At 36.9% G+C, this 27,012-nt stretch overlaps 1 protein-coding gene across 3 annotated transcripts in view; it reads right to left on the bottom strand.

Annotated features, from left to right (window-relative positions):
* The window catches only part of CRBN (cereblon), a 45,003-nt gene that overhangs the window by 4,240 nt on the left and 13,751 nt on the right, over positions 1-27,012 (bottom strand). For 2 of the 3 annotated variants that reach the window (XM_030568886.1, XM_030568885.1), the window contains exons 4-10: positions 26,234-26,383; positions 19,959-20,121; positions 11,653-11,715; positions 10,624-10,708; positions 9,737-9,852; positions 5,063-5,127; positions 3,009-3,140 (exon numbers count right to left, since the gene is read on the bottom strand). In XM_030568886.1, coding sequence (XP_030424746.1) covers positions 3,009-3,140; positions 5,063-5,127; positions 9,737-9,852; positions 10,624-10,708; positions 11,653-11,715; positions 19,959-20,121; positions 26,234-26,383 — 774 coding nt within the window. The remainder of the gene's footprint in view (positions 1-3,008; positions 3,141-5,062; positions 5,128-9,736; positions 9,853-10,623; positions 10,709-11,652; positions 11,716-19,958; positions 20,122-26,233; positions 26,384-27,012) is intronic. The other variant, XM_030568887.1, reaches the window with a different exon arrangement.

Raw genomic sequence — 27,012 nt, 5'->3', positions numbered from 1 at the left:
AGAACAACCGCCTGAGGCCCTATGCCACAGGGCCCCCCATGAAGCTACACTGCTCAGGCTTCAGCCCCAGGTGACGAGGCTCAGGGTCCCAGGCTTCAGCCCCATCCCATGGGGCTTTGGCTTTCTGACCTGGGCCCCAGCGAGTCTAATGCTGATCATGCTTGGAGGACCCTGAAACCTGTTCACAGCCCCGCAGGAAGCCCTGGACCCCTCATTGAGAACCACAGCTCTGAGAGATCAGTCAGTGAATTCGTTTTTCCATATATCCCGATGACCTCCCACTGACAGGTAGACTTGTGTTCAAAGGAGAAGCAGGCAGAAAAGTGAGAAAGGGCAAGCTTTAACGTGTGCAAATTAGTCAAGTACCAAGGAATGGCTAATGTGGTAGCTATGCATTTGTTTAACTCAGCAAGTGAATGCAAAAACAGGGCCCAATTCCTTTAGGAGACAACAGATTACCACAGAGAAACAGACTGGTTTAAGGTGAGTTAAATTTGATGAGCAAATTCTTTCTGATAGTATGGCTCACAAAAGAAGAGGCAGAAAACCATTTATGGATTACAGTTAAGGACAGAGTTGTAGAACACAACCTACATTTCAAATTGTATGCGAATTATGACAGCCTTACAGGTGCACTTTTTAAAAAAAAATTATTCTAAAATATGCTTGTCTATTCAAACCAAAAGCTTAAATGATTGTGGATGGGATGGGAGCAACTTTAAGGGATACTAAACTTCAGTTGGAAGGATCATAGTGGTTGCTTAATAAAACAACAGATAAAGGACAGGGAAACCCCACCCCCCGCAATCACACCAAACCCAAAAGGTCTTTTCCCAAGGTTTTATAGGGGAGAGCTCAGGACAAGGCTGGATGTACAAGTACAAGCTGGCATCAACCTTTCAAACATGTGTACTATCTAAAAGAACTGATTACTGTAATTTTATCTTAATCGATACCACTTCACCTTGCCAAGACTTGTTCTGTGGAATAATCTTCTTTTGAAAATAAAAGTCCATGGATAAACCATGAACAACTTTGACTGCTCTAAATTTGTTCAGTTTCCCCTTTGATTCTTGGCAGGATCTGAGATAGTTCCTGCACCTGTACATTTTGTTCTCCTCCGTGCCCTCTATCTCCTTCAAGTTAGAAAAACAGGATTTATTAGCATCTTTCACTTGCCAAAGTGTACATACTTTTTAAAGTGTTCAGAACTCAAATAGCTTCAAAATTAGGTTATTATTGCAGCAGAGTACAGGTGCTAAAGAGTTTATTTATAAAATGGTTCAGGAATAAACTAACAAAATTAGGTTATTGTTCCAGCAGTGCACTATACACACTAACGAGGTTATTTGTAAAATGGTTCAGGAATAAACACCTTTGTTATTTTGAAAAATAAGTATTTTACTTCCTCAAACAACAGAATGCTATCACTGCACATTTAAATCATTATCTGTTTAAGGTAATATTTCTATTTTTCAATTATTATTAAAGCATAGCTGACAGTTCATGGATTTTTTAAAAATATTGTCTATAGGAACTCCTCCATGTATGCATCAGATTTTCTGTATTTGCCTCTAAATATATTACCAAAGATAGCTGCAGATAAACAATATGTTTTTTTTCAGAATTCATCTGTTTATGCTGTACAATTCCCTGTTTAAATTTATAATCTTCTGTTTTTGTTTTTTTGTAAGGACAAGACTGATCTCTACAGAAATAATTAATTTATGTTTTCCATAAACGTGTCTATGTCACAGACAGAGAAACATTTAGGCAATAAATATCTCACTTATCTGCACCAGAAGCTGGATTGTGTCTAAAGTTTTCTATTTTATTTTAAAAGGTGGGTATTCAAAATCTCCAACCTACTTAAGAAGCTACTAGTCCAGTTATATGGTTTATATAGGAGATTTTCCTTGTAATTTTTTTAGACAAGATGAGTAATATGACATGGTCTGAAATTATAAATACGCTAAATATTCTGCTTGGCATTTTGCATCAACTACACTTGTAGGGAGGGTAGGGATGGAGTGTCAAAGATAAACTGAAGCGATTGAGGTAGAACAGAAGTAAATTACACTTAATCCTTTACAATGATCTATCAGATATTTGATAGTGAGGAATCAGTAGTCAGGAGTCAGTATTAAAGTGTGCACCACTTAGAAGTTTCTAATATGAATAAAATCTATACAAAGCTATACATTTTAGTCCATGAAAGACAGAATTCCCAACCACAAGCAATATAAACAATCAAAAGTTTAAAACAAGGTCCTCAGATTAGTAAATAATCTCCAGTCATAACGAGAGACATTCACAGTTTACTATGTGGAAAGTTCTAGGGTTGGAGATTACATACTGAAGACAATTCAAATTGGGAATGGAGGATGGCGGGAAGAAGTAACAGTAGTATCACCCTGGAGAATGAAATGTTTTTAAAAAGAATGAAAGACGTGATCCCATAGCGAACAGATTTTAAGACGATTGTTAATGTCACTTGACACTTTAGCTGCTAGTTCTTTCTCCATCTGTGCGAAAGACTGTAAGCCCTTTGGGGACAGAGTGTCTATTTTACAATGAAGCCCTGATACCTGATTGGGGTCACTTGGTACTACTACAATACAAATTATAACACTCCCTGTTATATATAGTTATTTATCAAGATGCTAGTTGGGTAATTAAAAGAGAATTATTCAAAAACAACTTTTAAAATGTGGCAAAATGTATGCACAATTTTAAAGGCACAAGGGAATTTTGAATACGTTTTATCTAACTCCTACAATTTATTTTAGATTAAGAAGGAATATTAAATTTACTTTTTTCTTCATTTACACTAGTTAAATGATCATTTCTAAGAGTTTAGAAAATAATGTAACGTCTGCTTCTCAGAGTTTGCAGGTCAGAATGCATTTAAATCAGAATAATTAATTTCTATTATTTGCTAATAAGATTTCTGAACTGTATTTTGTAATACTGGAGTACATTATTAGTAGAAAGAAATACTGTTTTACCCAGGAAACCAACTGTGCTCTGTAGAAGGTCGGCCACTCAGACTCAAGTTGCAGGCTTTGTACACTGTAAGGGTCTCATGGACATATCCACGAGGATTCACATATGCTGCCATAGGGCCACACAAGGATAAACTACAATGGATAAATAAGAGCCAGTTATGTACTTTAACAGTTTCCCCAGACATACATCAAAAAGGAAAACAGGGCTGAAAAGTGTTCATAAAATTAAAATAACTCTAATTCGAAAATGAATAGAGGAAGCAAATTGCCAAACACTTAAAAATATTTTGCATAAAAAGAAGTCTAATATGCTTGTAGACAAGATTTCTGAGTTACAGTATTAAAAGATGGAATAAAAATAGGTATGTACATCTTTATTACATTAGATAACATCACAATAATTTCCCAAACTTTATATAAATGTAGGATCTGATCCTATTATCCTTTACTCAGAGTTAATAATCTTTACTAACATGAGCAACTCCTGCTGACTACTTTCTAAGGCTCTGTTTCAGGAAAGGCACTTAAGCAAGTATTTATATACTTTCCTGAATATTATAAACTCATGCTTAAGTGCATTCCTGAATTAGGGCCTAAATGTTTCTTAAAGGTGACAAGTTAATAACTGCAGGCCTGATGGAATGTTGCATGGAAAATACCTCATTTGGAGTGGGTGATTGTCTTTACCTCATCAATATGTAACTAAGGGCTAGTCTACACTAGCGCAGTAATTCAACCTAAGTAACGCTACTTCAGTTACGTGAATAACGTAACTGAAGTTGACGTAGCTTAGGTCGATGTACCAAGGTGTCTACGTTGTGCTGTGTTGACGAGAGATGCTCTCCCGCTGACTTACCTTACTCTTCTCAGGGATCTGGGGTACCAGAGTCAATAGGAGAGTGCTCTCCCATCGACTTAATCGACACCGCTGTATTGATCGCAGCAGTGCTGATCTACTGGTAAGTGTAGACATGGCCTTAGTGTAAACAAAATACAGGATAATTTGCCATTTACTTTTACTTGCCTCCACTGAGTAAACACTTACAATGAAAACAAATAGCAACACTACTCAGCCTCTTAATTCTGCCTTTAAAATTGAGCAGTCAGCAAAAATGAGCATTTACCACACTATTTTCTCAATTTCAAAAAAAGTAGTTAAAAAAAGACACCCCACAAATGAACAACATAGCAGCAGCTAAGAGTTCCACAACCTATCGTTTAGTTAATTACTGCAGCTGCTTATCACATGGATAAAACAAAACAAAATTACTATGATGAGTCTTTGTTAAGCCAAGAAATCTTCTAACCTTCATATCATCATAGGTGATAGATATTAGTTATCCTGAGTGAAGCTGGAGACAAAGCCACCAGCAATGGTAACTGTTTTCAAGAAATACTATCCTAACATAGCTGTTAATGAGGACAATGGATAGGTCATGCATATAAGAATGAATTGCCTACTACAACTCTTAGAATGATTTTTAGAGTGTTTGACATCACTTCATATCCAATGATACATGTATTCCTTGCTTCACAACATACTAATAGCACATCTATGATACTCAAATCACATACAATAATCTGAAATCAGTGCTTGTTAAAACATGGAAGTATTATGCACAACTGAGATTTTTTTTTCCCTATTACTTCTGAATTAGGTTAATCAGTGAAATACAAGAGTTTATACTCCAAAATTCACCATAAGAGTAGAACCCCACAATGGCTGGGTGCTGGGCCAGATAATATAACATGGCCTTTCAAACTCCAACTTCTATTATTCTAAAGTCATCATAAATAACAATTTTGTTAGAGGTCTGTGGCCTGGATGATGTCTTTGAATTTATTTTACCTATTTTGTTTTACACAGAGAATTTCCTATGAATATTTATTGATCAGCTCAGAACGATCTCAGAAGAATAAAATGCAAAGAGAAAATGAGAGTTGTAGGAAGAGCAAAACTATTAATACATACCCAATTCTCATTTATTGTTATGTTGACATAGACAGCAATTGCATGTTTTCCAAAGAAGAGACTAAACTAATTAAAAACTCACCTGAATATTTCATTCTTAGTTGTTATTTCTGTGTCTTGACATTGCTTACAACAAAGAGATGTACACTTCAAAAGAAAAATAAATACACTATCAATAGGACAACTTTACTCACTTCTGCATATTTGTTATCGAATTTAACATAATCACAAGCTTTTTTGGTTTTGTTTTTTAAAAGAAAAGGCCTCTATGTAATTCTAATAAATTAGGGAAAGGTCTTTTCTTTCAAGAGCTTTTGAAAAACTAACTATTTTAGAGAAATAAAAAGATGTTGCTATTTAATATGTAACACAGAAAAGGAGGATAAGTACAAACATGCATTTTTATTTTCTGCAAAATGCATGAAATACTGGGAAAGAGTGCTTTTAATGTCAAGAAAAAATATTTTGTAAAATTAAATGGATTGACTCCCTCATCATCCTCCTCCTTATTTCCCCCTCTGAACTACTATAACAGATTAATCTACCACTTGAAATTACTAGAAAGTAAGCTGGAACAGAACAATTCATTACTGACCTTTCCCAGAAACTAAACCTTTAAAAATCAGTTCATAAGAATAATTTATTCCAGTATAAATTTTTCAGATGTAAATATTTCCCACGTTTTTTAAAAAAAGAATAATACTTTTGAAATTGTAATTGAAATAATTTAAGAAGTTTATGGGACAAAATGCTGTTTTAACAATGTTCACTTAAAACAATTTATGTAAATCACAGTTCAAACTTTTGGTTCCAACTAAGTTCTGACTCTTACTCCTCGTGTCCTATCTCCTGCTCACTTGAGCATGTTGCTCCTTTTGTCTCCTCTTACTTATGCCTTTTTGTGATGCACACTCTATCCTGAATGACTTCCCTCTAATAATGTGAAAACTGTCATTGCTTTCCTTCTTATCCCTCAACACTCCTTTTTGCCTTACTTCCCCATCACTGACCCATTCCTGTGTGCTATCTTCTATTGTTCTCTCATTCTACTGCACTTCGTTGAAAATTATCAGAATTTAAGCATCAGACACCAGCCATATTCTCCTTTATTTTATTCTCTGTCCATCCTTCCCTTCTTACCAGCTTCTTTATCTGGTGTTTCAATCACTAGGACTGTCTGATTTATAATGTAAACTCTCTGGGGAAGGAATCATGTACGTATTATTCTGTATAGTTCTATGCACATTTTTAGCTCTATATAAATATGATAAACCATTTATTATTGTTTAATAAGAGCAGTGTAAGTTTTATTCACAAAACCCATTACTAACGTAATACATTTCACATGCATCAAATGCCATAAAGGCAATAGACCAGATTCTGACCTCAGTTACAATACTAAGTCAGGAATAAATCTGAATTTGGCTGATTCTGTATGTAATCAATTTAGTGGCCTTCATATTATATATTATTCCAATTAATACAATATTTAGAGATTTATATAAAACGTTTTTACAGCTGGATCTTCACATGTACACTTGTGTCCTATCTTGCTAGGCAAGGAAAGACTATACATTAAAGTTAGTACTATATATTTCATAAGGGCAGGTCAAGTCTCCTAGTCTCTTTCATAAAAAGATGCACTCTAGATGAGTTCCTAGAATTGCATGAATGTTAACATTAGAGCATTTTATAATTTCAGCCACAGCAAAGGAGTGGCTAATCTCTTAAATGATTAGAGAAATCCCACCTGAAAATTTTCCCAATGCAGCCCTAGAATCATAGAAATATAGGGCTGGAAGGAATCATGGGAGACGATCTAGTCAATCCTCCCATGCTGTGGCAGACCAAGCATGCCTAGACCATCCCAGTTTGTGGAATCCCTATCACTGAAGGTTCTTAACCTATTCCAGTATTTAATTATTCCTACAGTTAGAATGTTTTTCCTAATATTTAACCTAAATCTGCCTTGCTGCAGATTAAGCCCATTACTTCTTGTCCTACCTTCAGTGGACGTAGACAACAACTGATCACCATCCTCTTTATAACGGCTTGATGAGCCATGGGCTTGAGAGAACTTTGACTTTGATTTAACATATTTGAAAATTTATCAGGTCCCTCTCAGTCTTCTCTCTCAAAATTAAACATACCTAGTTTTTTTATTAAACCTTTCCTCTTAAGTCAGGTTTTTTAAAGCTTTTATAATTTTTGTCCACATCTTTCCTAAAGTGTGGCAACCAGAATTGGTCACAGTACTTCACCTGAGGCCTCACCAGTGCCAGGTAGAGAGGAAAATTATCTCCCTGGTCTTACATATGATACTACTCTTAATATACCCCAGAATGATATTGGCATTTTACAGAACTGCAGCACATTGTTGGCACATATTCAGTTTGGGATCCACTATATCTCTCAGATCCTTTTCTGAAATATTACTGCATAGCCAGTTATTCCCCATATTGGTGATTTTTCCTTCACAAGTGAAATACTTTACTAATTCAGCTTGATTTCAGACCAATTTGTCAAGGTCATTTCAAATTCTAATTGTTTTCTCCAAAGTGCTTTCAATCCCCTCTGACTTTAGTGTCAGCCACAACTTTTATAAGCCAACTCTCCACTCCATCATCCAAGTCATTAATGAAAATATTGACTAATACTGGCCTCAGGACAGAGCCCTGTGGGATCCACTAGATGCGGCCTTCCAGTTTCACAGAGAACTATTGATAACTACCCTTCGAGTATGGTCCTTCAACCAGTTGTGCACTCACCTTATAGTAATTTCATCTATATCACATTTCCCTAGTTTGCTTATGAGACTATCATGTTGAACCGCGTCAAAAGCCTTCCTGAAAATCAAGATATACTATATCTACTGCTTCCCCACCAGTAACCCTGTCAAAGAAGAACATTAGGTTGGTCTGGCATGATTTATTCTTGACAAATTCATGTTAGCTATTACTTATTATCCTATTTTCCCTAGTTGCTTACAATTTGATTATTTAGTAATTTGCTCCATTTTCTAAGTTAGGCTGGTTGGTGTATAATTTTCCAAGACCTTTCTGTTCCCGTTTTAAAAGATAGGTACTATGCATGCCTTTCTGTAGTTCTCTTGGACCTCATCCATCCTTCATGAGTTCTTAAGATAATTGCTAATGGTTCCGAGATTGCTTCAGTTAGTTCCTAGCGTGAATTACTGTACATACTCATTCATTAGCCCATTCGTTTATAAGCTGACATCCCCCCCAAAATGGATAGGTAAAAATAGCAAAAACTGTATGACCCTATATTTCAGGGGTGGGGAAACTTTGGCTCCCAGCCCGTCAAGGTAAGCCACTGGCGGGTTGGGACATTTTGTTTACCTGGAGAGTCTGCAGGCATGGAGCCCAACAGCTCTCACTGGTTGCGGTTTGCCATTCTCAGCCAATGGGAACTGCAGGGCTCCATGCCTGCAGATGCTCCAGGTAAACAAAACGACAATCTATTAGATCAGGGATTTGCAACCTCTGGCATGTGGCCCGCCAGGGTAAGCACCCTGGCGGGCCAGGCCAGTTTCTTTACCTGCTGCATCTGCAGGTTTGGCTGATCGCAACTCCCATTGGCCGTGGTTCGCCACTCCAGGCCAATGGGGGTGGCGGGAAGTGGCGCGGATCGATTGATGTGTTGGCCACCGCTTCCCGCCTGTATTAGATATTCAATGCAATGATTCCATAGAGTTTAAAATCAACAAATTTTGGTATAGACCTGTTTATAAGCCAACCTCTACTCTTTGATGTGTCACTTTTTTACCAAAAATATTCGGCTTATGAACAAGTATATACAGTAAGTATCCTAGCCTGCTGAATTGAATATCTCTGACATCTAAACATTTTTTAACTAATTCTTTCCCTATTCTGGTTTGTGTTCCTTCCCCCTTGTTAATATTGATTGCTTTAAGCATCTGGTCACCGTTAACCTCTTTAGTGAAGATTGAAACAAAATAGGCCTTAAATACTATTTAAGCCTTCTGTCATCTGTTATTAACACTCAAATGCTCCTCTCTGTGCATTTCTTGTAGCTCTTTCATATGAAGTTAATGCATTTACACTAGATTGACAGCCCATTTGAACACATTGCTATTGTAATTCTTGAGTTAGATAGTCTTGGTTAATTTTTAGTTCCAGAAAACCCATGTAAAAGGACAACAGAAGACAAGTTTTAAATCATCTTGGAATCCTGCTTCTTATCAGGGTAATAGATGTTTGAATGTAAAAATCCTTTTAGTCCAATATTTATATAGTCTTATCACTGTAGGGATATATCACACTTTATAAAGCACCAAAATCTGCTCCACTTATCATGGCACAGCAATATTTCATTACCGTACGTTTTATTGTAAATGCGTTCTGATTTTAGAAAGAATGGTACTAACTGCATCAGGCTTCTAGCACCATCTCTTGGCAGGCACAGTACAATAAGGTGTTGGAACATCATTTTAAAAATGTGATTGTTGCTCTTTCAAGATGAAAAAAAAGCCAGCAAGTACTTTAGCGGTATTGCTGCTAAATATAATGTGCCAGTCAATATCAGTGGACCACATATTCTATCACAGTTAAAAATAAATAGGAAAAATAAGAAGTTCTAAAAAAAACCACCTCTTAAAATATAACTTGGAAACAGCAGAATTTTTTTTTTGTTATAGATTATACAAACTCTACTCTTTATTACCTGGTGACACTAAATCAAAGTATCATAAATTAAACATAAATAAGATACTTACTTTGTTCATAATATCTAATTCACACCGCAGTCGCTGAATAGCGCTACCTATTTTAAGCAGCTGAATACGTAATGAATCATCAATTGGCAGGCAAGCAGCAACTCTGTAAGAAAAATCTGGAGAAAACCATCATGCCTGTTACAATGTAAGAAATAAAAAAATAAAATACAGATGCCTTTTATTCAGTTCTCTATGTCTGCACAATGCTTTTCTAAACAAGAGAAATAAACTTGTACTAGCAAAAATATACACTTTTCACACACTGTATCCAAGTGGCAATGTTGGTTCTAATACCAACATTTGCTTAAGTATTATATCATTGGAAGGATAAGCATTTTCTGTGTGCATTCATTTCTGTAGGGGTCCTCCCCCCCGATTTGTACACAGAACAAAAACATACCCAACAATATTCACACATTTCAGTTTTGATATACTCAAGTGATTTTTATTTTTAAAAATGTATATAAAATTCAGCTGCCTTTAACCAGACTTTGGAATTTATGCTGTCATAAGATAATGGACTTTACTGTATTCATTCTTGTCCTTAAGTCATCAAAGCACTGTTAGACCACAGGACAAGCACAGGCCTGATATACAACTATAGTCCCATCTCGTGGTCAGTCAGAAAACTCAAAGGCTGGACTTTTCAGCTTTAAACATTAAATTACTAGCAGTTCAGAAAACAACTGCTGAAAGTGTGTTGGAAAATTTTTGATAAACGTGCTTTATTAATGGACCAGTACATGCTTTCAGTACACATAATCTCTTCCCAATAGTCGTCGTGGGCTAACCAGCAAGAAGAAAAAAATTGATCATCACCTTTAACAAAATACGGGGGGGAAAAAATACAAATTTGCTGAAAACCAAGCAACATAATTTTACAATACCTATTGGATTTGATGGAAGAGATTCATCTTTAAGATTTTCATCCCACTCATGTAGTTGCCTCTTGACTCTTTCCATTAAGGTTTCCTTTCATTAGAAGAAAAGCGTAATTTAAATACACATTTTTTCCCCTTTAAAATAAAAGCAAAATGGGGAGTGAGCTATTGGCCTCTAGTGGACATTCTCTTTTAAAAAACTTAACACAAAGACAGTTTATCTACATGGCTACATATTTTAAGCTAACAAGTTAAAAATCAGCCAAGGTTTCCCATCAGGCAAGATGGGGACACTTCTCAGAAACAAGAGAACAGATCAGTTTTGGAAAAGAAATTAACTACCTTTCAAGGATTTCTATGCTATGGTAGTATCCGGGTGCTTGGTAACAGAACTACCCCCCTCCCTTCTCTTGTGACAGAACACAAGGAGTGAAATCCTGGTCTCACTGAAGTCAATTTCAAAACGTCCACTGACTTCAGTGGGACCACAAGATTTCACAGATGAGGTAATACACTAACAGCCAGGGCTGGTAGTGCTCAAGTTCTTCACAGGATGTCTAGTCTGTTTTTTTTATAATGATTGTGGTAAAGATTGAGCAGACTTTATTGGGAGGGAGGGGAATAACTGATTAATTTAGGGCTGATTAAAGATTTTAAATGTGTAGTTTTTAATTAAAGTGAACCTTTCAGTACTGGATCAACTATTGGGGTAGGTCATATTCGGTGGGGGTCCAGGGTTTCTACTAATTCATGTACAAAGACTATAAGATAGCAAATAAAAATCCAAGCTACTTGATCTGGAAATAGAAACAAAAATTGTTATTGTGGTGAGTATTTTTGCAGTAAATATGTGTAAGTTTGTTAAAGATATATTAAAATGTGTGTCATTTTGGTTAATATTTTGATAATGCTGCAGTCGTACTTAAAAACACAAAATAAAGAGAGATTATATGGTTTTGTGCTACTTAATAATGAAATACCCGAAAGCAAAAAAATTAATTATAGATACCTGGGTAAGATCTGGTTTATACTTACAGCATCATATAAAGAGTAGAGCCATGGAGGCCAAGAAGTCAAACTCGCACAGTGAAACTTTCGCTGAAACAGAAAACATAACATTTACTTTTGAATCATAACACTTCTGTACATCTTGTACAAACAAATATAGGGGAGGGAGAGGAGAAAATTATCTAGGAAGACATCTACTTATTTAAAAATGCCATGAAATGTCAATCAACATAACACTACTGGGGACTTGTTAGCATATTCAATCAAAAAATCTCAAAATATTTTGCAAATGCATTAGGATCCACAGTACCCATGGTGTAGATTTACAAATAAACAAACAAACAGAGATTAAATCTCATTTCATGACAAATAATCAACAAGCAGATGTGGTCTTTAAAGATACATCATCACCTTCAAATCCAGTCAGTTTTATAAAAAGTTATCCATAGTTTCAGGTAGTTTACCAGTCCATTAGCCCATTGTTAATTTTTGTGGGTTTTACAAGCACTTTTTTGTATATTAAACATATTTATCCCTCTCCTGTTGCTATATGAATGATCCCCTCCATCAATGGAGGGGTGAGGGTGGGGAAACTGACTACACAGGGTAAACAATAAAATTTTTATAACCAAATGCTGCCAAATGCACATGCAAACTAAAAAAAAATTGAGAACAATGGGCCAGATTATTAGCTGGTGTATACTGTCCCTCTGACTTAAAGAATTAGCAATGGTAAGTGGTACTTGTAAAAACCACAAGTACTCACGTAGATGTCTGGTTTTTTAAGTTGCCAGTGTTCGCAGATGACAAGTTAAACACACACAAAAATCTGTGGACAAGCCAGAAATAGAATCCAGATTGCCCGAGTTTCAGCCCTGTAGTAGTCTAGTAAGTAGATCCAAAGAGTGCTTCCTCACAGTAAAACAGTTATTGAGTAAGGACATTTCATATTAAATAAAAAACAGTGGTCAAGTCATGAGTCCATTGCTATCTAAACACTAACTGAAAGGTAAAAATATTTTTATGTGGCAATCGTCAGTGCTAAACATTTTCAAGACTGCTTACCAAAGATCAATGCTTATTCCCAATCTATTGGAAGCCATTTGAACAACATAGGCACTTATTGTTTCAGTTTAGATATATTAAGTGTGGCATAAAAATACTTATACCAGACAGTGTTCTGTAAAGGACAACTGAGGTTCAAATGGAGTGGAATGGGAAAGATGTGTCAAAAGAAGATGAGGAAAACTTAAAAGCACTGGGAATGTATTCACTGAAAGTATAATGAGTAACATTACTGAAGTGCCTTTCTAAAAATCAAATAATTGCATTATTGATACCATGATTGTGGTATAAAACTCTAAAAATAGAAACAGAACAGATTTTACTCTACTCAATAGACTGCATATACACACATACACAAGCAGTTTGAGATGTAGAACAAATCACAACCATGATGATTACAGTAAAATTCTATGGTCAAGAGTGACCGGTGTTAGCTGAACAGTTCTCAAATGTGAAAACGAGTCACATGATCACTTGATTTCTACTCTACAGAAATGGCACTACAACATACAGAGTGGATTCAGAGAAACAGCATGAAAGAGAAAATGCTCAGCAACATCACCTCTCATTGTTCAACCTGTCCAACAGTAACACAGTTTTTCAGCTGTTCAAAAAACAAATCAAATCAAATGCTTGTTTCAAAGAATCAACAAAAGAATGAGAGAGATTAAGAATATTAGCAATAATGAGGAAGACACAGGCTACTTCCTGGGAATTAATGATTCTCTAGGAAGGCTGATGCCCCAACACAAAACAAGGACATCTATTATGACTGATATCTGCAGTGAAAATACTTTGGTCATTACATACTTAGAGACCTTTTACTGAGATACTGAACTCAAATACACAAGACTGGCATTTTATTTTATTTCTTTATTTAAAGAAACTAGTGTGGGTGTCTTAACAGTTGCACCTACCGCAATAGTCTAGCTAAAAATCTGTCAGCATTTAATTATAAGCCCTTATTTTCAGGGATATTACTAGGTCAAATAATCTTCCTTCAGAAATCTGGGCATGTGAAGGTACCAACCCAAAAATTCCTTGTTCATTTTTATTCTAATAATTTGAAAACTTTATATTGTTCACTGACATATGAGAAATGAGTACGGTGGGTCTCTGTCTATTAGCAAATGGACAGAGGTTTACTCTCCAAAAAACAAACACAACAACCAGTCCTAACTGGGACCTTTGGCCTTGTCTACACTAGAAAGTTCTGTCGATGTAAGCCACTTTGTGTCTACCTAGCTCTGCATATCTATATTTCAGATTTGTCTTCCATTAACACAGGGGTCAGCAACCTTTCAGAAGTGCTGTGCCGAGTCTTCATTTATTCATTGTAATTTAAGGTTTTGCATGCCAGTTAATACATTTTAACTTTTTTAGAAGGCCTGTTTCTATACGTCTATAAATAACTAAACTATTGTTGTTTGTAAAGTAAATAAGGTTTTTAAAATGTTTAAGACACTTCGTTTAAAATTAAAGTAAAATGCAGAGCCCCCGGACCGGTGGCCAGGACCTGGGCAGTGTGAGTGCCACTGAAAATCAGTTCACGAGCTGCCTTTGGCACATGTGCCACAGGTTGTCTACCCCTGCATTAACATATGCTCTCCATTAAGCCAACACAGTAACACCACCTCCCTGAGCAGTGTTGAGCCATGGTCAATGTACTGAGGTCGATGCAGCATCAGTGTAGACACTGTGTTACCTATGTTGACCCTAACAGTTCTTCCAGCAGCTGTCCCACAAACCCAGACACTAACCACTCTGGTGACAACTGTGAACTGCACTGCCTAGGGGTCATGAATCATAGAATATCAGGGTTGGAAGGGACCTCAGGAGGTCATCTAGTCCAACCCCCTGCTCAAAGCAGGACCAATCCCCAATTAAATTATCTCAGCCAAGGCTTTGTCAAAGTGGATTCTAACACCTCCCTAGGTAAGCCATTCCAGTGCCGAGGAACAGAAGCCAACACTCCCTTTAAAATTAGATGAATTTTTGAAATGCTTTTTCCTGATTGTCCATTGTGGCGAGCACATCTAGCAGCTATGCTTTTCGGTGCAACTACCCAGATGACCATGCCAGCTACATGTTCCAGATGTGCTCCAGCTTGGAGCAGACAGGACATATTGGCCTCCTGATACATGCATAACTAGAGGGTCTATACAAGAGAATGCACCATTCCCACAAAGCCATTGCTTCCCTGCAAAGATGAGTAGAATGGAAACGCCCTTCTTGTTTATATAAAGCATTGCAGTGCTGTTTCCATAATTACATGGACAACTTTATGCTGGAGATGAATAAAGAATGCTCGTAATGTCCAATGAATGGCTCTGAGCTTTAGAAGGTATATATGTAACTCTGTCTAAGAGGAATGGCAACGTCCCCACACTGTGAACCTGCTGAAGTGAACACCCCATTTTATGTTACATGCATCTGTTAGCACTTGTTATAAATGGAACAGGAAGACTGAACAATAAGGCTGTTGCAAGGTTGAGCTCACCAATCTAAAGATACTGTATTAGCACTTTCTTTAGAACGGAAAGCATTTGATTCACTACGTATGTATCTTGTCTGTAACTGTTTGACAGCCAATATTGTAAAGTACTAATACTGAGATGTACGTGTGATACCGGCAGGCCAGATGCTAGTTCTTGCCCAGGCTGCAGGCATTAGCTAAGAACTGACAGCCTCGCAGCTGGGGACCAGACCAGGTCGCCAATGTGTTAGTTTTGCTCTTATAAGACTGTACAGTAGAATCTCAGAGTTACAAATTGACTGGTCAACCAAACGTCTCATTTGGAACTGGACATACATTATCAGGCAGCAGCAGACACACATAGAGCAAATATAATACAGTACTGTGTTAAACGTAAACTACTAAAAAGAATAAAGGAAAAATTAAAAAAAGATTTGACAAGGTAAGGAAACTGCTTCTGTGCTTGTTTCATTTAAATTAAAATTATAAGCAGCATTTTTCTTCTGCATAATACAGCTTTGAAACTTCACTAAGTCAATGTTCAATTGTAAACTTTTGAAAGAACCACCACAATGTTTTCTTCAGAGTTACGAACAACCTCCATTCCTGAGGTGTCATAACTCTGAGGTTCTTACCGTATATTAAATTCATTTATATATTATCTAGTCTCCCAAATTCTTTATGGTATTAGCAAAGTGCATTTGACTAGTAAGGCCAGAGTATTGGTCTATAACCTGTAAGTGACCTATGACTGAATATTAGACTATAAGAGATCCAACTCTGTGGCAAAACAGATGTCCAGGAAAGACTTCCACTACATGCATCTGACGAAGTGGGTATTCATCCACAAAAGCTCATGCTCAAATACGTCTGTTAGTTTCTAAGGTGCCACAGGATTCTTTCCAGCTTTGTCCAGGAAAGAGACACCCTCAAACTACCAAAAGAGTCTACACAGATATAGGAAGGTCTGTTTGGTAAGGAACAATTATTATTGCAGATGCTTTCTGCAATGATGAAATGAAGATCCATTAAAAGATATCCTGGGGAATTGCCAGATGTCAGGAATAGTGACTTGGTTAGAATTCCCTTTTTGCTTATCACACCTGTAGCCTATAAATACCATAAAGGAAATTCCATAATTAATGAGGTAAACAAAAACATTAAAACATAACATATGGCAAAAATCAATCATGGGAAAATATTTTTTCCATCCATAAAGGGGTTTCTTTGTTTCGTACCCAATTAAAAAAAAATAGACATACTAAGAATTAGGTAGGGAAATGAAACCTGCCATCATCACACCAGTTACACAGGGGAGAGACACAAAGGCCAGCTCTTTAACTTACACCAAAGGTGGTAATATATCTTTTATTACTGGATGGTGTTGAACTAATCTCTGATTAAATCTTTGATTAAATAATTCCATTTGAGCTTGTTATTTGACAGTCTCAAATGGTTATTAAATTCAAACATGCAGCAACGGCACAGACTGATTGGATTAGCAGAGTGATTGCATTAGCTACTGTAATTTGAGCTCTTGCATTACTAGCTTGAACATCAGCATCACTTGAGTTTCAACTCACTTCCCTGATAGGCCAGCTAGGTTGAGCTTAAAACACCTCTTAATTTAAGGGAGAGATTTTTGTATGTGGACAGGAATTGAGTTAGGGACAAGACTTGAGTCATAATCAGAGCTAACTGTGCTGTGAAGACGCACCCTTAGGTTCTTTTGAAACGTTTACATTGTAGATTATCCCAATTTCAGCCACTGGCACAGCTGCCGTGGTGCAACTCCACGGCATAGGGAAGGAGAGAGGATTTGCACCAGTGGAGCATACTCTGGGGAAATGAATGAAATTGAAGTTAAATTCCCATTAGTCATGACCAACACCTTATTAAAGTACAATAGCAGTTTCTCCTCTTCTCTTTTAAAAAAAAAGTGAATTCAATTCTAAAAGCTAAGTTACAGCAGCATAAAGCTGCATCTTTAAAAAGGAGAGAAGGAAATAAAATAGTTAAGATTCTCATAGAAACATCAATTCATATATATTATGCCTTCTTTCACTCGTTATTAGAACTTACAGACAGAGCATATGCAACATAGGCAAATAAAGGTTTCTGTGTGAACCTTATGCTTTGCATCTCCTGACTTTTAAATATGTAACCTTAATGTTGCATTAAATCAAATTAATTTTCTGAATTTAAATTTCAATATGTAACCAAAAATTACACACTAGCTCTCCTGAAAACAAAATATTTGTATTGAACTTATGCCAACAATAATGAAGTAGCATTAGAAGTATAGAGTTTGTCCAAAACAAATAGGTTAAATATAAATACTGTAGTTCTCTGGTAGACATAACTTACTTCAGTGCCTAATAACCTGTCCAGTATGCAGAAATACTTTGTATATAATTTCAGACATGGGTATCATATTGAGAATATATGAAGAGAGATGTAATTACAACATGAATGTGCTAAAAATGGGCTATATTTCCACTTCTTAGGGTTAACTACCAACTTCTCAGATGGGAGAATTGAGATGCAAAGGATTTTAGGAGCACTACACACCTGATTTCTTTTGATTCCTGCAGAGGTTTGGTCTTCAGAAAGGCTGGATTTGCATTTTCTGTTGATGAGTTACTTTCTGCAAGTGATGAACTCTGGCCATAAAGCACCTTTTTTCACTGAAAAAGTGTGGGGCAACCTGATTAACATATGCAGGGAGGGAGGGAGGGAGTTGCAATCAGCTATGCTCTGCCTTCTTTCTGATTCTTTTCAATAACGAGGGTGAAACAGGATTATATTTAAGCAAAAAGGCATTAAGCAAATATCAGTTTGGAATATTCAGGACTCTTCAGAATGTGTTATTCAAAAAGGGACATGTTATCATAATTTGCACTGGATTAACACTTAGGGGCCTGTGATCTTAAAACATGACACTGTCAATTTATTAAAAAAGACCAAGTAACTTCTATTTCTTGTATTACATTGTCAGCCTGTTCATGAACCTCATTTATAAAATTTCCTTTACAGTATTTAGTAGAAGACGTAAAATGCATCCAGCCTATGAGATTGTTGTCTATGGTCTAGGATCACCATTCCTAACATGAGAGGAAAAAACTATGTATTTAAATACAAAAAATTAAGCACAATGGAACCTCACTGATTTGCACTTTGTTAAACTGCTGCAAAGGGAAAGTAGACTTCCAAGTTTGCTGTTCAGTGAGGAAGTAAATACAGAAGTTCTGATGTTGGGGAAGTTGCCTCCCTGTGGATAATACAGGAATACAGTGTCACCCATGGATTACCTCTCACCCACATATCAAATGCCTGGAAGGAGATTAGACCACTTGCAGATGCTCCTCATGCTCTTCCACTGGTGCAAGTTCTCAGTGCTTCCACAGATCAATAAACCCACAAAAAGAAGCCACCTCTGCCCTTCAGCTGAATTTACCCAGCCACAGAGAAGAGACAGGAAATGATGGCACTCTAAAATTTTTCACTACAAATCAGCTACCACATCCCTCTTCTCTCCCACAGCCAAACCAAGGCCACAGCAGCAGCACCAGGACAGGAGCAGAAGCAGTAGTAGCAGCACTGATGGCCAATAGTTTTCAAGTCAAAGCTAAGCCCAGGGCATGTCAAGAAGCCCTTCTATTTGCCCACAAAGAACAACATATCAACTTGCTGACCCTATCCCCTGCTCTCAGTATTCTACAAACCTCACTAATCAGTGTAAGATTAGTGAAGTTCAATTATGTACATGATAAAGAAGTCTAGTTTAGAAAAAACAAACCAGGTACACTTACAGAAACGGCCAGAAAAACAACACAGAACATTAACATAAGCAAACTAGTAAATGTTTATGTCATGTGGGACTGTTTCTAAAGCTTTACTAAAATCAAGATACATAACAGGTACTGCTTCCCCCCTAACCAGTAGGCCAGTAATCCTGTCAAACAAGGAAACTAGGTTGGTTTGACGTGATTTTTCTTGACAAATCCATGCTGGCTATTTTGTTCAGTGCTTACAATTTGTTTCAGTATTGAAGTTAGGCTGACTGGTCTATAATTCACCTGAAGTACTAGAAGTCGGGATGATAATGAAAGAGGAAAGAAACTGATGGGTGACCGGAACTAACATGAGGGGAAAAAAAAGAAAATCTTTTTGAGAGGAACTAGAAATCAAGCCCTTAGATTTAATTCTCATTATGTATCAATCATCACAATCTCCTAACACTGACCATCCCAATAGATAGAATGTGTTTGTAAATGTGTCTTGGGAGCCTGGGATTCTTAGCTTACATTTTTTTTTTTATATTTAAGTGCCCCCACAAACATTAACAGATTTCATGTGGACTTAGCCACATAAGCTATGTAAATAAAAAGGCATTCTTATGCCTAAATAAGAGTGTCCACATGGGGAGTTATGCCAGTATAATTACAGCAGAAAAACTGTAATAGTATAGTTCTGCTGGTGAATTTCCCCATGCAGGCAATCCTTATACCTTCCCAGCAATTTAGCAAGATATACACATACAGCATTACTTCCCTCAAAGCAATGACATGGTATTTAAAATATGACTAATTAATCTAATACAAAATGTGTATCTGCCCACTGTTGTCCATTGCTAAACAACCCACACAATCTGCAGCAAAAGCAGAAGGCTGACATATAGGGTCCTAGTTTGTGCATTTTTCTTTAAAGACGCACAGATAGAACATATTGATTTTTGAAATGCCATAAAAAAACAAAAAACAAAAAGAACACCCCACAATTAGCTTCTCACTTTTTGATATTTCTGCCACCATTGACGTATATGTTGGTCCTGCCATGCTGTAGGTTTGGAAGAAGGAAATATGTGGCATCTGTTGAGAGACTCCAGCTGTACTGCTGACATAGTCGAAGGCAGCACTCGCTCAGGAAGGATTTGTACTTTAGCCTGCTGGATTCTGATAAAGAAAAAAAAGTATATACAAAAAATTTAGAAGAGCAACAGTTTAGATTCCACCGCCTATGTAAATATGTGCAGAAGAACAAACCTCAATACAGCACTGTAAAACTTCACACATGAAGCCATTTCATTAGATTTTTAGAGTTGCTTAAGTCTCACTTGTATAAACTGAATTACTGTTGTGACTATATAGCATAGAATGTATGTATATGAAAGCAAACAGAACACATCTTTGCTAAATTCAAAAGGTGTGGTCCACTGAAATTTGTTCCAGTTAATAAACAAACCACCAGAAGCACTTTTAGGTGCTGAGTGTATCCCACATTTTCAAAACAACATACTGAATAAAGTATCACTGTTTAAGAACAGTTAGATTTCTTAATCTCTATTTTTTTTCTTTAAACTTAATGAATATTCTGTTATCACATCTTTTTATGTAGGAATGTGGAAACTACTACCTAAAACTTTCAGCATGGTTACTTTCTTCCTTTCTGAGTTAGCTTCCTTTATCATGAGATACAAAATAAGCGTCATCAACATTTTTAAGGGCATAGGATATGTATCAGAATTGTGATCATAACTGAAGTCAGGTTGGAAGTAGAGTCACAGCAGAACAGTCTACCACCTTAGCATTATATTTTTAGATTTTTGTCTCCTCAAGTTATTTTTTGTATTAAAGTAACAGTCAGTTAATACATATCAAACTCTCGGAAAGGAAGTTTAGCTGAAAAGCAATTTGCATTCTTTAAGCCCTAAATCTCATGTGATTAGCTAGAATTCAAAATCAGCAGAAATAAGATACAGACAGTAATCACATTTTTATACTCCACTTATACATCAGGTCACATACTCCCCCAAAAGGCCAATGTACTTAAATAAAAAACAACACCCCCCCCCACACCCTACCAGGAATACTGTTTATTAGGAAAGTATTTTATAAGTTCTGTTCTCTTAACAGTATAATAAATCTGTGATGTTGCAGTCTACATGGTTTTATAAAAATATGCTAATGAGTGAATATAATGTAATTGGAATATGCTTCACGCAAAAGGTCTCTTGTAAGGTATCATTACAAAGCTTGTTATCTATTGCGTGTGATCATCCTATCTGTATAAATGTACCACTCTTCTAGCTGAAACTAGAAATATGAAATATAACTCTGAGGGCCTATTGTAATTATGCAAAGTGTGGGCCATTAATGGTGGCTTGGAATCTTGATGACTCCCATTAACCAGGACAATTGACTGCAGATGGCTGTGCTTTACCTGTAAGTCTTCCTATATACCTATGTGCTGGCAAGTGGGCAATGAAGTCTTGCAGTGACATGTGATCATGGCACCTGAACTGGAATCCATCTTTAACCTGGTGTCTTTCCATTGTGAAGGAAGGGGTGGGAACCCAGAGAGGGACAAAGGATTCCCACCTTATGCAAAAGATACATAAAGAGACAGAACAAAGAGAAGAGGAGCCATCATGAAGAATCCCCTAGCTACCACCTGAGCTGGAAGAAGAGCTGTACCAGGGGAAAGAATTGTGCCCAGGCCTGAAAGGTGTCCAGTCTGAGGAAAAAATTTACTGAAGCATCTCTGAGGGTGAGATTATCGATATTCAGTTTGATTAGACATAGATTTGCGCGTTTTATTTTATTTTGCTTGGTGATTTACTTTATTCCGTCTGTTACTAATTGGAACCATTTAAATCCTACTTTCTGTATTTAATAAAATCACTTTTTACTTATTACTTAACTCAGAGTATGTATTAATACCCGTGGAAGCAAACAACTGTGCATCTCTATCAGTGTTACAGAGGGTGAACGATTTATGAGTTTACCCTGCATAAGCTTTATACAGGGTAAAATGGATTTATTTGGGTTTAGAGCCCACTGGGAGTTGGGCATCTGGGTGTTAAAGACAAGAACACTTCTGTTAGCTGCCTTCAGTTAAATCTGCAGCTTTGGGGCAAGTAATTCAGACCCTGGGTCTTCGTTGGAGCAGACAGGTACGTGGCTCAGCAAGACAGGGTGCTGGGGCCCCGAGCTGGCAGGGAAAGCAGTAGTCTGGGCACATGAGGTGGAAGCTCCCAGGTGGTTTTTGTGATTCAACCCATCACAGCATCAAGAATGCTAAAATACTAAAATGAATTTGTCAGCTTAAGTGTGATTCCACGTTTCAATTCAACAAGAAAAGCATGAGACTTAGATTTCTGCTTCTTTTTTTCTGGTATATTTAATGTGTACTTTCCCATTGAATATTTTTAGTAGTAACTGTAGCCTTGACTACAAACGCTGATCATATTCTAAAGTGATATTTTAATATTTACTGAAGATAAATAATAGGATGAAAGTGAGCAATAAAAAAAAAGAATGGCACCCGTTAGTTTTTGATAGTCACTCTATGTGACTTAAAGAACAGGAAGGTTTAAAAACGTTCAAGAGAAATATACTTAGGAAACCTTTGATTTTTAACTGTGGTTCAAAGGTCACTCTAGGGAAGTTTAATATAGCACACTGGAGTTATTAACTATGTATTTGTTGTAAGTGCAGGGAACAGTTTCAAATATGAGAATGCCTCCCAACTATGCAACAAAACTGAACATGTGTTGGAGACTATATTACAAGATCTGAAGCACTACAATAAATTTAATCTTTAAAAAGTTAAACAATATCTTGTTTGTAGATAATTTTTAGACCTTATCGTGAGTTAGTTCTAAAAACCTAAAAAACAAATTCCTTAAGGTTTCACATTTTCTTGATTCATATTTTGCTGTGGAATAATAAACTTTCTCGGCTCTCTGAACTAAGAGGTGAAAACATCATGTAAAAGTTGTAATTGCCATAGTAAAAATTCTAGCAGCAGAACACAACAGCTGTATCTTTGCCATCTCCAGATAGTCAATTTTCATAACAGATGTGATTGCTACTGTGGTTAACTGTGTACTGCCATCTTGTGTTCAAACAACAACTTTCAAAATTCAAATAAGTGACAGATAAGCAAAAAATTAGAGGGTTAGGAAGAGCAGAGCAGTACTGGCCTTTGTAAATGGTAACAAATTATTTAATCTTTTACTTAAGGTTACTGTAAAGTAACAGAATGATTAGTTAATCAAATTGCTCAATTAGCTGATATTCTAATGCCTCTTTTTAAAAAGAATGTTGCTGCGCTGAACAATGAATGCAAACATTTACTTTGTTCCTTTTAAGTGGGTGGACAGGAAATCTCATTTCTAAATGTAAATTTAGAAATGAAAATACTATTTGTATTTTGGTACCACCCATAGTCCTCAGTAGGGGACAATGCAGCACTCTGTACAAATATATAGAGAAATAGTCTCTAACCCAGAGTGGTTACATTTTAAATAAAGACAAGATCCAAAAAGGTGTAGAACATAATTGGAGACATTGGTGCTGGAACTAGGGGTGTAGGGATGCTGACGCTTGAAATGGTTTCCACTGTATGCAGGGCGGACAGTTTGGTTCAATGGCTCTGAGCACCCACACTATTCAAATTGTTCCAGCATCTCTGATAGGAGAAGGAGAAAGTGGAATACATAGGTGACAGTACCGGGAATACAAGGTTGCATATATTCTCAACTGAAGTGTCTAATTTTTTATTTTTTTTTAAATAAGCAGACAAGGCGTCTTAATGAATCACCTACAGGCCACCAATCTAGCCAATATCATTTTGTAATTAACCACAGGCATCATAATGCAGGACAGAGAACTTCCCTGCAAATTGATTAGGGAATAGTGTTTAATGCATAATGGGCAGCAAGGAAGAAAGTGAAAAGTGATTATGGGAGAAATGACAAGCTGGTAAAAGAGGCTGACATCATTGGTGGAGTCAAGGAGATGAATCACAAAGCTGTGAGATAAGATATGAAATTGATTACATTATGGGAAAACTAAACCATGAACTGGTAAAGTAAAGGAACAAAAGTTAGTGTTTGATGCAGTGGAGGAGGCAGTGCCAATGGAGTAATTTCACACTGAATGCCCAGAAACAAGACTCTGATGCAGAGGGGATCAGGGTCGGTTGTGAAATACAGGTCTCCATCACATCTTGAAGAACCAGTTACAACAAATACCCATTTTTTCTTCAAGTAGATGCAGCTGTGTATTCCACTTAGGTAACACAAGCAGAAGTGCCCTGTCCCCCAGCTGCAGCAGGCAGTGCTCAGAGTCTACCTAAACTCAGACTGCAGGACCTCACTACCAAAGCTTGCATCCACTGTGGAATATGAGGTTATGGAGTAATGGTTTGTGAACAAATGTATCAATGACCATACAGCACCCTTGCATATTTCCAATATGGAAATGTCACTGAGGAACGCTATGGTCGTTGCTTGAGTCCTCACAGAACAAGCTCGCACCCGCTGAGCAGACGTATGCCATCTTGATGCAGGATGTTATCCATTTGGAGACAGTCTGCGAAGAGACTGCTTGAACCCTCATGTGGTCTGCATATGACACAAATAAATGATGCAAAGCACAAAATGGTTTAGTCCTGTCCAGATAAAAGGCTAAACATTGCCTGACATCTAAGGTATGGAGATATTGCTCCTCTGGAGCTGAACGCAATTTAGAACAAAAAACCCCCCACAGGTAAATATACTGACTAGCTCAAATGAAAAAGAATGAAGGTTGCCTGTGCAATTTTAATATTTCTTGTGAGTATGTGATTACATGATCACATACTACTTTTTCCACAGGACCTCTGCCTAATTCAGTGCAGAGGATGGATGTGCTTACTTATTGAGCAGCTATTCAACATTTTAATTTCTCCTTGCTGTTCAACAAATAGCCCCAGGCCTTATTTATTGCACACTAATTCCTCCTTGCTCTGAAGACAGAATTAACTTCTTCATTGGCTTTTCTATGGTGCTCATCATTATAGCGTCAAAATACTTCATAAACATTAATGAATCTATTTCCTCAATATCTGCGTGAGATGAAGGCATAGCATCATCAACATTTTACAGATAGAGAAACTGAGACACAGAGATTAAGGTCAACAGTATCCACTAATTTTTGGGTGCCCCATTTGAGATGCTGATTTTTCCCCCCTCCAGAGCATTTACCATTATATGGCACTTCATATGTTCAAAGCATAGTCCCCCTTGACATCAGTTGTAGCTAAGAGTCCTCAGCACCTTCTGCAAATCAAACTCCAGAGACTTAGTCAGGAAGACAATGAGGAACTCACAATTAGTAACCAAGTTTGGTTTAAGTGACTTGAATAGTATCACACATGAACTCCATCAGAGGCAGGGACAGAAACCAGTTATCCAGGGCAACACTCAGCTGACTTAACCATGACATTCTTTTCCTTCCTGTGATCCCCTACGTCATTCACTACAAACGTTCAAACATTTGCAACAAACCAGGGATCCTACAGGCAACCGTCTCCTTCACTACACAACCCTGATTCACCCTCAAAGCAGGTCCATTCTCTGCATTGAAAGAGGCAGGGGTTCTGTGGAAAAAATTGTCTATAATTACATTATCACATACTATTTCATAACATATGTGCATAATGGGGATATGTGCAGAGATGGAATTTAGCTGCTAAAATCTAGGAAATCTCTACTGAACAAGTGAGAATTGCGATTTTTCAAGGGCTTATAACTTGACCAAATCTGGGGGTGTTTTCATAGGGATGGCAAAAAGCACATTCCTGACACAAAGGCCATGCCTTTGGCCAAATTTCAAGTCCCTGTTCCAAAGCAGCGGTGGGTAAATCTTTTAAAAGAAGAAGTTGCCAAAAAAAATTAACACAGCAAATCATGGTATTTTTCCTCAGCCTCAGTTCAGAAATGGATGAATCATTTTGCGGTTAACATTTTGTAAAGTTCTAGTCTACTGAAAACAGGGTCTTATAAGGGGCAGCATCAACCTTAAAAATACAGCCTGATCCGTAATGACTAATCAGTTCAGTGACCCTGAGAGGCATGATTTCCCAGCACTACAGTTAAAATGTTGCATTGGGAAGAGTACAAATTTTCTTCAGAGGGAAAATTTCTTCAGAGTCATATTTTACCAACCAATTACAAAAAGTGCTGGAAGTCACTAGTTTTGCTGAACACAGAGATGCATACATTATCTATTTTCTTACCCATCTGACTGAGTTCTTATTTCAAGCACCTTGAACCTCTGTCTTCCTACTGCTTTCACTTTGACTGTTTCAATTCCAAACTCCTGTTCTTCTCGGTAGGCATATATTTCGGCTGTTGTTCCAAAATGTGCTTCCCTTTCACGTACATTGCTAAAAAAGAGCATAAGATACACATTGTAATCTGTACAGTAGGTAGTATTCACTCAACTTCCATTAACCCTCCCATCTTCATTTTTCACTCATTCATCACTTTCTTAAAAAGTCTCCTTTAGAGCTGAAATTATCCATGCTTCATCTTAGCCTAAAACTGTTTTTGTTTATAACTCTGAGGAGGAAAATCTCTTCAGCTATCTGAATTATTACAAAGGGGAAGCAATATTTGTTTTCATTTAAAAAATAAAGTCTAATTTTGTTTATTTTGTGTGTTTACCAATTATTCAAAAATTACTTAGCAAAAAACCCCTTCAGACTCAGCACACGGATGATCTGCAAGGAGAGTGATTCTGCCATGACATAATCATAACACACACAATTCTGTCTTTAAAATTGATAATGAACATACTAACAAATTTTTAAGACTGTATGGTTCTGAAAATAGTATCTCTTGCCCCCAGTATGATCTAGTAACATCTCTATTGGGGGGAGGGGCGGGGGGCTGCAAATTCTTAACCAGTCTGGGCAATACATAGGCAGGACTTGATTCTGAAGTGAGGAACCTTGGTTAATGCTCCCAAGATTGCTGGAGTTCGAGAAGACCTTTAGATATTGAGGGGCTGCAG

Source organism: Gopherus evgoodei, chromosome 7, assembly GCF_007399415.2.
Source record: "Gopherus evgoodei ecotype Sinaloan lineage chromosome 7, rGopEvg1_v1.p, whole genome shotgun sequence".
NCBI lineage: Eukaryota > Metazoa > Chordata > Testudines > Testudinidae > Gopherus > Gopherus evgoodei.
This window is presented reverse-complemented; position numbering and strand designations above follow the sequence as displayed.